Genomic DNA, 15,328 nt, shown 5'->3' on the forward strand with positions numbered 1-15,328 from the left:
ATAATGTAGTAACCTGATGAATTTCAATGTGACCTAAATGTTCTCCTTTAGGGGCAGAAAACTCAGTGCCGAAACCTACCGAACAGATGGCCGCTGGAAAAGAAGTTAATCTGGCAGGTAAAGTAATAGGATAAAAAATTATTTCCCTTTTAATTGTATAATTGGATGATAATTTGACATAATCTCAATAGGATTTGACTTTCCCAGTTCCACATTCACCTTTTAACAATATCTTTAACATTTTCCATTCAACAGAGACAAAAAACCTAATTGAAAGTAATGTTCACTCATGATATACTGTATATGATATAATATAACTTTGATAATGTAGTAACCTGATGAATTTCAATATGACCTACATGTTCTCCGTTAGGGGCAGTAAACACAGTGCCGAAACCTACCGAACCGATGGTCACTGGAAAAGATGTTAATCTGGCAGGTAAAGTAATAGGATTAAAAATATATTACCCTTTTAATTGTATAATTTGATGATAATTTGACATAATCTCAATAGGATTTGACTTTCCCAGTTCCACATTCACCTTTTAACAATATCTTTAACATTTTCCATTCAGCAGAGACAAAAAACCTAGTTGAAGTTAATGTTCACTCATGATATGCTGTATATGATATAATATAACTTTGATAATGTAGTAACCTGATGAATTTCAATGTGACCTAAATGTTCTCCTTTAGGGGCAGAAAACTCAGTGCCGAAACCTACCGAACAGATGGCCGCTGGAAAAGAAGTTAATCTGGCAGGTAAAGTAATAGGATTAAAAATATGTTACCCTTTTAATTGTATAATTGGATGATAATTTGACATAATCTCAATAGGATTTGACTTTCCCAGTTCCACATTCACCTTTTATCAATATCTTTAACATTTTCCATTCAACAGAGACAAAAAACCTAATTGAAAGTAATGTTCACTCATGATATGCTGTATATGATATAATATAACTTTGATAATGTAGTAACCTGATGAATTTCAATATGACCTAAATGTTCTCCATTAGGGGCAGAAAACACAGTGCCGAAACCTACCGAACCGATGGTCACTGGAAAAGATGTTAATCTGGCAGGTAAAGTAATAGGATTAAAAATATATTACCCTTTTAATTGTATAATTGGATGATAATTTGACATAATCTCAATAGGATTTGACTTTCCCAGTTCCACATTCACCTTTTAACAATATCTTTAACATTTTCCATTCAACAGAGACAAAAAACCTAATTGAAAGTAATGTTCACTCATGATATACTGTATATGATATAATATAACTTTGATAATGTAGTAACCTGATGAATTTCAATATGACCTAAATGTTCTCCATTAGGGGCAGAAAACACAGTGCCGAAACCTACCGAACCGATGGTCACTGGAAAATATGTTAATCTGGCAGGTAAAGTAATAGGATTAAAAATATATTACCCTTTTAATTGTATAATTGGATGATAATTTGACATAATCTCAATAGGATTTGACTTTCCCAGTTCCACATTCACCTTTTAACAATATCTTTAACATTTTCCATTCAGCAGAGACAAAAAACCTAGTTGAAGTTAATGTTCACTCATGATATGCTGTATATGATATAATATAACTTTGATAATGTAGTAACCTGATGAATTTCAATGTGACCTAAATGTTCTCCATTAGGGGCAGAAAACACAGTGCCGAAAACTACCGAACCGATGGTCACTGGAAAAGATGTTAATCTGGCAGGTAAAGTAATAGGATTAAAATTATATTACCCTTTTAATTGTATAATTGGATGATAATTTGACATAATCTCAATAGGATTTGACTTTCCCAGTTCCACATTCACCTTTTAACAATATATTTAACATTTTCCATTCAACAGAGACAAAAAACCTAAATGAAAGTAATGTTCACTCATGATATACTGTATATGATATAATATAACTTTGATAATGTAGTAACCTGATGAATTTCAATATGACCTAAATGTTCTCCATTAGGGGCAGAAAACACAGTGCCGAAACCTACCGAACCGATGGTCACTGGAAAAGATGTTAATCTGGCAGGTAAAGTAATAGGATTAAAAATATATTACCCTTTTAATTGTATAATTGGATGATAATTTGACATAATCTCAATAGGATTTGACTTTCCCAGTTCCACATTCACCTTTTAACAATATCTTTAACATTTTCCATTCAGCAGAGACAAAAAACCTAGTTGAAGGTAATGTTCACTCATGATATGCTGTGTATGATATAATATAACTTTGATAATGTAGTAACCTGATGAATTTCAATGTGACCTAAATGTTCTCCTTTAGGGGCAGAAAACTCAGTGCCGAAACCTACCGAACAGATGGCCGCTGGAAAAGAAGTTAATCTGGCAGGTAAAGTAATAGGATTAAAAATATATTACCCTTTTAATTGTATAATTGGATGATAATTTGACATAATCTCAATAGGATTTGACTTTCCCAGTTCCACATTCACCTTTTAACAATATCTTTAACATTTTCCATTCAACAGAGACAAAAAACCTAATTGAAAGTAATGTTCACTCATGATATACTGTGTATGATATAATATAACTTTGATAATGTAGTAACCTGATGAATTTCAATGTGACCTAAATGTTCTCCGTTAGGGGCAGAAAACACAGTGCCGAAACCTACCGAACCGATGGTCACTGGAAAATATGTTAATCTGGCAGGTAAAGTAATAGGATTAAAAATATATTACCCTTTTAATTGTATAATTGGATGATAATTTGACACAATCTCAATAGGATTTGACTGTACCAGTTCCACATTCACCTTTTAACAATATCTTTAACATTTTCCATTCAACAGAGACAAAAAACCTAATTGAAAGTAATGTTCACTCATGATATACTGTATATGATATAATATAACTTTGATAATGTAGTAACCTGATGAATTTCAATATGACCTACATGTTCTCCGTTAGGGGCAGAAAACACAGTGCCGAAACCTACCGAACCGATGGTCACTGGAAAAGATGTTAATCTGGCAGGTAAAGTAATAGGATTAAAAATATATTACCCTTTTAATTGTATAATTGGATGATAATTTGACATAATCTCAATAGGATTTGACTTTCCCAGTTCCACATTCACCTTTTAACAATATCTTTAACATTTTCCATTCAGCAGAGACAAAAAACCTAGTTGAAGGTAATGTTCACTCATGATATGCTGTGTATGATATAATATAACTTTGATAATGTAGTAACCTGATGAATTTCAATGTGACCTAAATGTTCTCCTTTAGGGGCAGAAAACTCAGTGCCGAAACCTACCGAACAGATGGCCGCTGGAAAAGAAGTTAATCTGGCAGGTAAAGTAATAGGATTAAAAATATATTACCCTTTTAATTGTATAATTGGATGATAATTTGACATAATCTCAATAGGATTTGACTTTCCCAGTTCCACATTCACCTTTTAACAATATCTTTAACATTTTCCATTCAACAGAGACAAAAAACCTAATTGAAAGTAATGTTCACTCATGATATACTGTATATGATATAATATAACTTTGATAATGTAGTAACCTGATGAATTTCAATGTGACCTTAATGTTCTCCGTTAGGGGCAGAAAACACAGTGCCGAAACCTACCGAACCGATGGTCACTGGAAAAGATGTTAATCTGGCAGGTAAAGTAATAGGATAAAAAATATATTAACCTTTTAATTGTATAATTTGATGATAATTTGACATAATCTCAATAGGATTTGACTTTCCCAGTTCCACATTCACCTTTTAACAATATCTTTAACATTTTCCATTCAACTTAGACAAAAAACCTAATTGAAAGTAATGTTCACTCATGATATGCTGTATATGATATAATATAACTTTGATAATGTAGTAACCTGATGAATTTCAATATGACCTAAATGTTCTCCATTAGGGGCTGAAAACACAGTGCCGAAACCTACCGAACCGATGGTCACTGGAAAAGATGTTAATCTGGCAGGTAAAGTAATAGGATTAAAAATATATTACCCTTTTAATTGTATAATTGGATGATAATTTGACATAATCTCAATAGGATTTGACTTTCCCAGTTCCACATTCACCTTTTAACAATATCTTTAACATTTTCCATTCAACAGAGACAAAAAACCTAATTGAAAGTAATGTTCACTCATGATATACTGTATATGATATAATATAACTTTGATAATGTAGTAACCTGATGAATTTCAATATGACCTAAATGTTCTCCATTAGGGGCAGAAAACACAGTGCCGAAACCTACCGAACCGATGGTCACTGGAAAAGATGTTAATCTGGCAGGTAAAGTAATAGGATTAAAAATATATTACCCTTTTAATTGTATAATTGGATGATAATTTGACATAATCTCAATAGGATTTGACTTTCCCAGTTCCACATTCACCTTTTAACAATATCTTTAACATTTTCCATTCAGCAGAGACAAAAAACCTAGTTGAAGTTAATGTTCACTCATGATATGGTGTATATGATATAATATAACTGTGATAATGTAGTAACCTGATGAATTTCAATGTGACCTAAATGTTCTCTTTTAGGGGCAGAAAACTCAGTGCCAAAACCTACCGAACCGATGGTCACTGGAAAAGAAGTTAATCTGGCAGGTAAAGTAATAGGATTAAAAATATATTACCCTTTTAATTGTATAATTGGATGATAATTTGACATAATCTCAATAGGATTTGACTTTCCCAGTTCCACATTCACCTTTTAACAATATCTTTAACATTTTCCATTCAGCAGAGACAAAAAACCTAGTTGATGTTAATGTTCACTCATGATATGCTGTATATGATATAATATAACTTTGATAATGTAGTAACCTGATGAATTTCAATATTACCTAAATGTTCTCCTTTAGGGGCAGAAAACTCAGTGCCGAAACCTACCGAACAGATGGCCGCTGGAAAAGAAGTTAATCTGGCAGGTAAAGTAGTAGGATAAAAAATGTATTACCCTTTTAATTGTATAATGGATGATAATTTGACATAATCTCAATAGGGTTTGACATTCCCAGTACCACATTCATCTTTAAAAAATTACTTTCACCTTTTCCATTCAACAGAGACAAAAAACCTAATTGAAAGTAATGTTCACTCATGATATACTGTATATGATATAATATAACTTTGATAATGTAGTAACCTGATGAATTTCAATATGACCTACATGTTCTCCGTTAGGGGCAGAAAACACAGTGCCGAAACCTACCGAACAGATGGTCACTGGAAATGAAGTTAATCTGGCAGGTAAAGTAATAGGATTAAAAATATATTACCCTTTTAATTGTATAATTGGATGATAATTTGACATAATCTCAATAGGATTTGACTTTCCCAGTTCCACATTCACCTTTTAACAATATCTTTAACATTTTCCATTCAACAGAGACAAAAAACCTAGTTGAAGTTAATGTTCACTCATGATATGCTGTATATGATATAATATAACTTTGATAATGTAGTAACCTGATGAATTTCAATGTGACCTAAATGTTCTCCTTTAGGGGCAGAAAACTCAGTGCCGAAACCTACCGAACAGATGGCCGCTGGAAAAGAAGTTAATCTGGCAGGTAAAGTAATAGGATTAAAAATATATTACCCTTTTAATTGTATAATTGGATGATAATTTGACATAATCTCAATAGGATTTGACTTTCCCAGTTTCACATTCACCTTTTAACAATATCTTTAACATTTTCCATTCAACAGAGACAAAAAACCTAATTGAAAGTAATGTTCACTCATGATATACTGTATATGATATAATATAACTTTGATAATGTAGTAACCTGATGAATTTCAATATGACCTACATGTTCTCCGTTAGGGGCAGAAAACACAGTGCCGAAACCTACCGAACCGATGGTCACTGGAAAATATGTTAATCTGGCAGGTAAAGTAATAGGATAAAAAATATATTACCCTTTTAATTGTATAATTTGATGATAATTTGACATAATCTCAATAGGATTTGACTTTCCCAGTTCCACATTCACCTTTTAACAATATCTTTAACATTTTCCATTCAACAGAGACAAAAAACCTAATTGAAAGTAATGTTCACTCATGATATACTGTATATGATATAATATAACTTTGATAATGTAGTAACCTGATGAATTTCAATATGACCTAAATGTTCTCCATTAGGGGCAGAAAACACAGTGCCGAAACCTACCGAACCGATGGTCACTGGAAAAGATGTTAATCTGGCAGGTAAAGTAATAGGATTAAAAATATATTACCCTTTTAATTGTATAATTGGATGATAATTTGACATAATCTCAATAGGATTTGACTTTCCCAGTTTCACATTCACATTTTAACAATATCTTTAACATTTTCCATTCAACAGAGACAAAAAACCTAATTGAAAGTAATGTTCACTCATGATATTCTGTATATGATATAATATAACTTTGATAATGTAGTAACCTGATGAATTTCAATATGACCTACATGTTCTCCGTTAGGGGCAGTAAACACAGTGCCGAAACCTACCGAACCGATGGTCACTGGAAAAGATGTTAATCTGGCAGGTAAAGTAATAGGATTAAAAATATATTACCCTTTTAATTGTTTAATTTGATGATAATTTGACATAATCTCAATAGGATTTGACTTTCCCAGTTCCACATTCACCTTTTAACAATATCTTTAACATTTTCCATTCAGCAGAGACAAAAAACCTAGTTGAAGTTAATGTTCACTCATGATATGCTGTATATGATATAATATAACTTTGATAATGTAGTAACCTGATGAATTTCAATGTGACCTAAATGTTCTCCTTTAGGGGCAGAAAACTCAGTGCCGAAACCTACCGAACAGATGGCCGCTGGAAAAGAAGTTAATCTGGCAGGTAAAGTAATAGGATTAAAAATATATTACCCTTTTAATTGTATAATTGGATGATAATTTGACAATCTCAATAGGATTTGACTTTCCCAGTTCCACATTCACCTTTTAACAATATCTTTAACATTTTCCATTCAACAGAGACAAAAAACCAAATTGAAAGTAATTTTCACTCATGATATGCTGTATATGATATAATATAACTTTGATAATGTAGTTGTTATGATTTACCAGTATTAGAACCCAAATGCAGACAAGTACACCAAGCCAGAGAAGGTTTAACAGGTTTATTTAAAATGTTCAATAGTCCAGGTTTCCAATAATAGGGGAAGAGCAAGTCCAGGTTACAGGGAGGGTAACAGATCCAGGTCAGGGCAGGTGTGGTACCGTAATGTCCTAGTGTCCGTGGTGAGTCCAAAAGAGAGGTCCGGTAGTGGAGAGCAGGATGGTGGTGGCAGGAGTGAAGCGGAGGCAGGAGTCAGGTTCCAAATATCTGTGGCACAGGAGAAAAAGTAAATAGAACAGGCCAAAACACAAAGAGCAAAAATAAACAGGTTGAGTCGGCAGCGAGACTAACATGGTCGTCTTGACTATGATCTGACGATGAGTGGTAAGTTTGACCGGGTCTTAAAGGCTGAGGTGATTATGGTGAATGAGCTGCAGCTGGAACCCTGACTCCCGCACACCAGACTTCACTCCTGCAATCAAGGACAGACAGAGGGGAGGGAGAGAGCAGAGAGAGAGCTACCTAGCAGCAGTAGGCCTAACAGTACCCCCCCTCTACGGACGCCACCTGGCGGCCGACGGGGTTTATCGGGATGTAACCTATGAAACTCTCGGACCAGAGCAGGATCCACAATGAAGCTCCTGGGCACCCAGGAACGTTCCTCAGGACCATAACCCTCCCAATCCACCAGGTACTGGAAACCACGACCCCGGCGGCGAACATCCAGAAGTCGCCGGACAGTGTAGACCGGACCCCCACCCACGATCCTGGGCGGAGGAGGGGGACGAGAGGGCGGGCACAGAGGGCTAACCGACACAGGCTTAATCTGGGAAACATGAAAGGTGGAATGAACCCGTAGGGAGGCAGGAAGCTGTAGCTTAACCGCGCAGGGGTTAACAATAGACAGTATCTTGAACGGTCCTATAAAACGAGGCGCCATCTTCTTAGACTCCACCTTCAATGGAAGGTCCCGTGACTTCAGCCATACCTCTTGACCAGGAGAGTAACCGGGAGCCTGGGACCGGTGACGGTTGGCTTGCCTCTGCATGTACGCCGAAGCTCGGGACAGAGCTACCCTGGCCTTCCTCCAGACCTTGAAGCAGCGGCGCATGTGGGACTGCACCGAGGGTACCGCCAGTTCCCTCTCTTGAGAAGGGAACAGGGGAGGTTGATAACCCAGAGCACACAGAAAAGGAGACAAACCAGAGGAAGCGTTAGTCAAGGTGTTATGAGCATATTCCACCCAGGGGAGCATGGAGCTCCATGACCCAGGGTTAGACCCTGTGACACAGCGAAGAGCGGTCTCCATCTCCTGGTTCGCTCTCTCGGCTTGCCCGTTGGTCTGGGGGTGATATCCAGAGGACAGGCTGGATGTAATGCCCAAAGCTTTACAGAAAGCTTTCCACACCTGGGAGACAAACTGGGGACCCCTGTCAGAGACAATATCCGTGGGTAGACCATGAGAGCGGAACACATGTTCAACCAAAATATCAGCCGTCTCTCTGGCAGTGGGCAGTTTAGGTAGGGCCAAAAAATGAGCGAACTTAGAAAAACGATCAATCACCGTAAGAATTACAGTCTTTCCAGACGAGGGGGGAAGTCCAGTGACAAAATCCATAGCGATATGCGACCAGGGCCGGCTGGGTATAGGTAGAGGTCGTAGATGACCAGCGCTGGCCTGGGTGGAGTTCTTACTTCGTGCACATACCGTACAAGCAGCAATGAAGGCTCGAGTGTCCGCCTCCATCGTGGCCCACCAGAACTTCCGTCGCACAAAGTCAAGGGTCCGCGAAACTCCAGGGTGACAGGTAAGGGGAGACGAGTGAGCCCACTGAAGTACCTGGGAGCGAGCAGACTCAGGGACAAACATCCGGTTAGGAGGACCCCTCCCAGGGTCAGCTTGATGATGTTGAGCCTGTCTAACAATCCCCTCGATGTCACATGTGACGACCGCAATACTGCAGGTAGGAGGCAAAATGGGTTCAGGGTTACTACCAGTATCAACAGCCGAATGAACACGAGACAGGGCGTCAGGCTTGACGTTGCGTGACCCAGGACGGTAAGACAGAGAAAAATTGAATCTCCCAAAAAATAGTGCCCACCTGGCTTGACGGGGGTTGAGCTGCTTCGCTGACTGGAGGTAAGCCAGATTCTTATGATCCGTCCAAACGATGAAGGGTTGTTCCGCCCCTCCAACCAATGTCGCCACTCCTCGAGAGCCAGCTTAACGGCGAGCAGTTCACGATTGCCAACATCATAATTCCTCTCTGCCTGAGAAAGTTTCCTTGAGAGAAAAGCACAGGGATGCAGTTTGTTATCTTCAGGAGAACGCTGTGACAACACCGCACCTACCCCAGTGTCGGATGCATCCACCTCCACGACAAACTGGCGGTCGGGGTCCGGCTGCATCAGAATGGGAGCCGAGGCGAAGCGATGTTTCAGTTCTTCGAACGCTGATTCGGCCCCCTTCATTCCAAGCGAACGGTCGTGAGATGGAGGTGAGAGCGGTGAGTGGCGCCGCAATGCGGCTGTAGTCCTTGATGAACCTCCTATAGAAGTTCGCAAACCCCAGAAATCGTTGAAGTTGTTTGCGGGTAGAGGGGGCTGGCCAGTCCGTGACAGCAGAGATCTTAGCTGGGTCCATCCGCAACTCCCCCTGAGCGATGATGTAACCCAAAAAAGAGGTCTCAGACACATGAAATTCACATTTCTCCATCTTCACAAACAGTTTGTTCTCCAACAACCTTTGCAACACCTGGCGCACATGCAGTTCATGTTCCTGGGAGGACTCTGAGAAAATCAAGATATCATCCAGATAGACAAAAACAAACCGATTCAACATGTCCCGAAGGACATCATTGACTAGTGCCTGAAAAACAGCAGGGGCATTAGACAACCCAAAAGGCATAACCAGATACTCAAAATGTCCCAAGGGTGTGTTGAAGGCAGTCTTCCATTCATCACCTTTACGAATGCGCACCAGGTGATACGCATTTCGTAGATCCAGTTTCGTAAAGATGGTAGCACCATGAAGGAGGGGAAAAGCAGAATTAATCAAAGGCAGAGAATACTTGTTCTTAATGGTGATGTTGTTAAGTCCACGGTAATCAATACAGGGTCTGAGGGTCTTATCCTTCTTAGCAACAAAAAAGAATCCCGCTCCTACAGGTGACGAGGAAGGACGCATAATACCTGCCGCCAAGGAGTCCCGAATGTAGTTCTCCATAGCCTCCGTCTCCGGCCGGGAGAGATTGTACAGGCGACTGCTGGGGAGCGGAGCTCCTGGCTGGAGGTCAATGGCACAGTCGTAAGGCCGGTGAGGAGGAAGAGAAGTAGCTCTGTGTTTGCAGAAAACGGATGCCAGGTCATGATACACGTCAGGAACATTAGAAAGATCCATGGACTCCAGTGGAGGTCGAGGCACAGTACTGGCAGGAGTCAGAGCAGAACACAAACAATTCACATGACAAAATGTGCTCCATGAAACAATTCTACCTGTCACCCAATCAATGTGTGGATTGTGTCTTATGAGCCAGGGGATACCAAGGACCAGAGGGGTCTGTGGGCAGTCGATAATATGGAATTGAATGTTCTCCTGATGATTTCCCGACACTCTAAGACAAACAGGAACAGTCTGATGGGTAATATGGGTCAACAATTGTCCATTCAGACCCTTAGCCTGCAGCGGACAGTCCATAGGAACAGTCTCCAAATCCATTTGTTGAGCCCACTCTCTATCCAAAAGCTTTCGTCTGCACCAGAGTCAATCAGCGCACTAACAGAGAGATTCTGGAACTGCCACTGGAGGGATGCCTGGAGCAGAATGCGGGGAGAAGAGGAAGAATCCGCTGCTCGGCTCACCAAAACTTCTCCCATTAATGATGAGCCGGCCCTTTTCCCCGGACGAACTGGGCAGGAAGGAACGAAATGACCAGCTTCTCCACAATACAGGCAGACCCGAGCCTGAATGCGACGTGCACGCTCCTCTGAGGACAACCGTACCGACCCACCTCCATGGCTTCGGGTTCAGTGCTCCTCGTATCGACTCGGGAAGACACGGCTTTCTCCGTAGGGAAGATGCGGGGAGGAGTTTGTTGATGACAGACAGGTTGCTTGGAACTAACACTCCTCTCCCGGCGGCGCTCCCGAATCCGATTATCCAACCTGATGGTGAGTGAAATAAGATTATCCAGCGTAGGCGATTCATCATATGACACCAATTCATCTTTTAAAGTCTCAGACAAAGCATTGATGAACACTCCTTGTAATGCCTCGTCATTCCAACCACTCACTGCTGCTAAAGTCCGAAACTCCACTGCCATCTCCGCCACACTGCGAGCCCCCTGCCGAAGAGAAAACAACCGTTTCGCAGCCTCCTTGCCTCGTACGGGGTGGTCAAAAACCTTCCTCATCTCAGTGGTGAAGGCAACGTAAGCGTTGCAAATGTCCGACTGACTCTCCCAGACCGCGGATCCCCAGGCACGAGCGGAACCGCTAGTAGAGTTGATAAGGTAGGCAATACGGGCTCTTTCTGAGGCGTAGGTGAGGGGCTGTTGTTCAAACACTAACGAGCATTGAGTCAAAAAAATCGCCACAGGTTCCCATGTTCCCGTCATAGCGCTCTGGAGCAGGAACAAAAGGCTCTCTGATCTGGGCTGAAGGGGTAGTAAGGGCAGACACTTGATTGGTGAGTAATTGAACCTGATTAAGCAGCACCTGACTGTCCTCAGCAATCGTCTTAAACAGGGTATCATGTTGGCCAAGTAAAATGCCCTGATTGGCTATGGCAGTCCAAATTTGAGTGCACTCTGGGGTGGTATCCAAGCTACTGTCTGCTGGGTTCATGATGGTCAGATCATACTGTTATGATTTACCAGTATTAGAACCCAAATGCAGACAAGTACACCAAGCCAGAGAAGGTTTAACAGGTTTATTTAAAATGTTCAATAGTCCAGGTTTCCAATAATAGGGGAAGAGCAAGTCCAGGTTACAGGGAGGGTAACAGATCCAGGTCAGGGCAGGTGTGGTACCGTAATGTCCTAGTGTCCGTGGTGAGTCCAAAAGAGAGGTCCGGTAGTGGAGAGCAGGATGGTGGTGGCAGGAGTGAAGCGGAGGCAGGAGTCAGGTTCCAAATATCTGTGGCACAGGAGAAAAAGTAAATAGAACAGGCCAAAACACAAAGAGCAAAAATAAACAGGTTGAGTCGGCAGCGAGACTAACATGGTCGTCTTGACTATGATCTGACGATGAGTGGTAAGTTTGACCGGGTCTTAAAGGCTGAGGTGATTATGGTGAATGAGCTGCAGCTGGAACCCTGACTCCCGCACACCAGACTTCACTCCTGCAATCAAGGACAGACAGAGGGGAGGGAGAGAGCAGAGAGAGAGCTACCTAGCAGCAGTAGGCCTAACAGTAGTAACCTGATGAATTTCAATATGACCTAAATGTTCTCCGTTAGGGGCAGAAAACACAGTGCCGAAACCTACCGAACAGATAGCCGCTGGAAAAGAAGTTAATCTGGCAGGTAAAGTAATAGGATAAAAAAAATATATTACCCTTTTAATTGTATAATTGGATGGTAATTTGAAATAATCTCAATCGGATTTGACTGTCCCAGTTCCACAACTCCATTGAAGGTAATGTTCACTATCATGATATACAGTATATTGTGTAATATTATAACTTTGATAATTATGTATTAGCCTAGTTTTTTTATCAATAAAATATTTATGATAATGAATTGCAATATAATTACCAAAATTTGCTCTGTTAGGGGCAGAAAACACAGTGAACACTCCTACCAAACACATAGCATCTGGTAAAGAAGTTAATCTGAAAGGTCAAATTATATAGGTGGAAAAAATGCGTTACCCTCTGAATTGTATAATTTACAGTGAATGCATTGTTTATAAAACTAATTCTGCTGACGTGTTGGAGTGCATTTAACCATTTATAATTTATACATTTATACAACTTTTGGAGCAATTGAAATACAAGACACTCACAATTTACTTTTTTCAATGCAGATTGGCACCAGGTGAAAGGATTCAAAGGTAAAACAAATTCACAATAGGACAGGAAAATTGTATGTTCATTAAATTAATATGATATACAGTTAACAGCCAAAATTAAGGAAACCAACAAAGTGTCTTAATAGGGCATTTGGCCACCAAGAGCTGCCAGGACAGCATTGGCATAGATTCTACAAGTGTCTGGAGCTCTTTGGTTGATGGTGGTGGAAAATGCTGTCTAAGGCGCCGCTCCAGAATCACCCATACGTGTTAAATTGAGTTGAGATCTGGTGACTGAGATGTCCATGGCATATAATTTACATTGTTTTCATGATCATCAAACCATTGTGACCACTCGTACCCTATGGGGGCATTATCATTCTGTAAGAGACCACTCCCATCAGAATAGAAATGATTGATCATAGGTTGAAGGTGATCACTCAGAATGGCTGTGTATTTATTGGCGTTTACCTTGCCATCTAAGGGGTTGAGTGGACTTAAACCATGCTAGGAAAAGCACCCCACACCATAACAGAGCCGCCAGAAACTTCATTTACTCGAGTGTTTCCTTTATTTTGGCAGTTACCTGTAGGTCCACATTATCTGAAATCCTTACCAATCCATCCCAACTTATTGTGTAAATGAAATAAATCTTGTCTTTCCAGTTCCATCAGAGAACATCATTCTGGATATAAAGACTGTGCACCCTGCTATTAGAGTCAATAGAGGAAAGCGGGCTACTTACGTAAAAGAAAAAGATACAGAAAACCCCTCTATGAGAATGCATCTCCATGTATTTTGTGTAGAGAGTTTCAGTTCAGGACAACACTATTGGGAAGTGAAGGTAAAGGATCAAAAAGACAAACTGTCATGGTATGTTGGTGTGGCCAGAGAAAATGTTAAGAGAAGATCTAATGTTCCTTTAACTCCACAGAATGGATTTTGGATTCTTTCTTATGATAAAGAAAAGGGTTTCCATGTCAATACTGACCCTCAAACACCGATAACTGTGGCAGAGATCACTATAGTGGGAGTGTTTCTAGACTGTGACAGACACACTCTGTCTTTTTATAATGTTGATACAGAGTCACTTCTCTACACATTTACTGATGTGAAGACATCAAACTACTTTCCTGTGTTCAGCCCAGGACAATGTGACAAAACCCCATTGAGAATATTGGAATGACTACCAAAACCCTTAAGCTGTACTGCGTTGGCCGGGTTAAGCATCCACTGTAGTTGCTGGAACCGTGCTGGAAAGGACAATATCAGAGCCATCACAGTATCGGTTGGGTTTGCACTATAGTGTGACATGGGTCCGAGATGCAGGTGAAATTCATGTCAAATGAGACATGCGTTATACACATTTTGTGTTATTCAGTGATGCCCAGTTGTAAATGTGTGTGTCTTTTTCCCGAAAAGTTTTCAGACGCCACAAGAAAAAGAGAGCAATATTAATGCCGTCTTTTTGTTGGCAGTAACCCGCCATGGTTCATTGAACAAACCCTATAGTTTTTGTAGGGTTTTTGGAAAAATATAGAAAATAAGGTCTGTGGTAAACGCAGTCTTAGGAGATCATCTTTATCAGCTAACGTCACTTTTTATGTAATCAGGAAAAGCACATAAAGGCTTAATTCATAACGTTCATATTAACTGACTGATATTATCTCAGATCAAAATCTCCTAAGCCTGTGTTAACCTCAGATGCTATTTTCTGCGTTCATCCCAAAACCCAATTATTTCCCCAAAAGAATGGCTGAACGAACCAGAACTAACTTTAGGACTACAAGCTGGCGAGTTCTATAAAATCAACCACAAATCTTTAACTTTTTTTTCTACCTGTAGCTAGATTATGAATGTATACTGTGAAGCTACTGTAGTACAAATTAGCAATATCCTTTGCATTCTTGAATTCTGTTAAAATGTTGTCCCAATTCATAAATTACTGTAATCTGTTGATAAGGTTTCACTTGTGTTGTTGAATGTTTCAATATACTGAACAAAAATCTAAAAGCAACATGCAACAATTTCAAAGATTTTACTGAGTTACAGTTCATATGAGGAAATCAGTCAATTGAAATACATTCATTAGGCCCTAATCTAGGTATTTTACATGACAGGGAATACAGATATGCATCTGTTGGTCACAGATACCTTAAAGAAAAGGTAGGGGCGTGGATCAGAAAACCAGTCAGTA

General features: G+C 39.8%; 1 protein-coding gene across 50 annotated transcripts in view; it reads left to right on the forward strand.

Annotated features, from left to right (window-relative positions):
* LOC121566612 (proteoglycan 4-like) overlaps positions 1-15,328 on the forward strand; it is a 97,378-nt gene that overhangs the window by 13,238 nt on the left and 68,812 nt on the right. For 11 of the 50 annotated variants that reach the window (XM_045215630.1, XM_045215643.1, XM_045215671.1 and 8 more), the window contains exons 12-39: positions 52-117; positions 374-439; positions 576-599; positions 697-762; positions 1,020-1,085; positions 1,343-1,408; positions 1,666-1,731; positions 1,989-2,054; positions 2,191-2,214; positions 2,312-2,377; positions 2,635-2,700; positions 2,958-3,023; positions 3,160-3,183; positions 3,281-3,346; positions 3,604-3,669; positions 3,927-3,992; positions 4,250-4,315; positions 4,573-4,638; positions 4,896-4,961; positions 5,218-5,283; positions 5,423-5,443; positions 5,541-5,606; positions 5,864-5,929; positions 6,187-6,252; positions 6,510-6,575; positions 6,712-6,735; positions 6,833-6,898; positions 12,579-12,644. In XM_045215630.1, the coding sequence (XP_045071565.1) occupies positions 52-117; positions 374-439; positions 576-599; positions 697-762; positions 1,020-1,085; positions 1,343-1,408; positions 1,666-1,731; positions 1,989-2,054; positions 2,191-2,214; positions 2,312-2,377; positions 2,635-2,700; positions 2,958-3,023; positions 3,160-3,183; positions 3,281-3,346; positions 3,604-3,669; positions 3,927-3,992; positions 4,250-4,315; positions 4,573-4,638; positions 4,896-4,961; positions 5,218-5,283; positions 5,423-5,443; positions 5,541-5,606; positions 5,864-5,929; positions 6,187-6,252; positions 6,510-6,575; positions 6,712-6,735; positions 6,833-6,898; positions 12,579-12,644 (1,635 nt within the window). Of the gene's footprint in view, positions 1-51; positions 118-373; positions 440-575; positions 600-696; positions 763-1,019; positions 1,086-1,342; positions 1,409-1,665; positions 1,732-1,988; positions 2,055-2,190; positions 2,215-2,311; positions 2,378-2,634; positions 2,701-2,957; positions 3,024-3,159; positions 3,184-3,280; positions 3,347-3,603; positions 3,670-3,926; positions 3,993-4,249; positions 4,316-4,454; positions 4,476-4,572; positions 4,639-4,895; positions 4,962-5,217; positions 5,284-5,422; positions 5,444-5,540; positions 5,607-5,863; positions 5,930-6,186; positions 6,253-6,509; positions 6,576-6,711; positions 6,736-6,832; positions 6,899-12,578; positions 12,645-13,146; positions 13,174-13,796; positions 15,089-15,328 lie in introns of those variants that run through there. The other 39 variants (XM_045215653.1, XM_045215678.1, XM_045215662.1 and 36 more) reach the window with 32 other exon arrangements.

Source organism: Coregonus clupeaformis, unplaced genomic scaffold, assembly GCF_020615455.1.
Source record: "Coregonus clupeaformis isolate EN_2021a unplaced genomic scaffold, ASM2061545v1 scaf0492, whole genome shotgun sequence".
Taxonomy (NCBI): domain Eukaryota; kingdom Metazoa; phylum Chordata; class Actinopteri; order Salmoniformes; family Salmonidae; genus Coregonus; species Coregonus clupeaformis.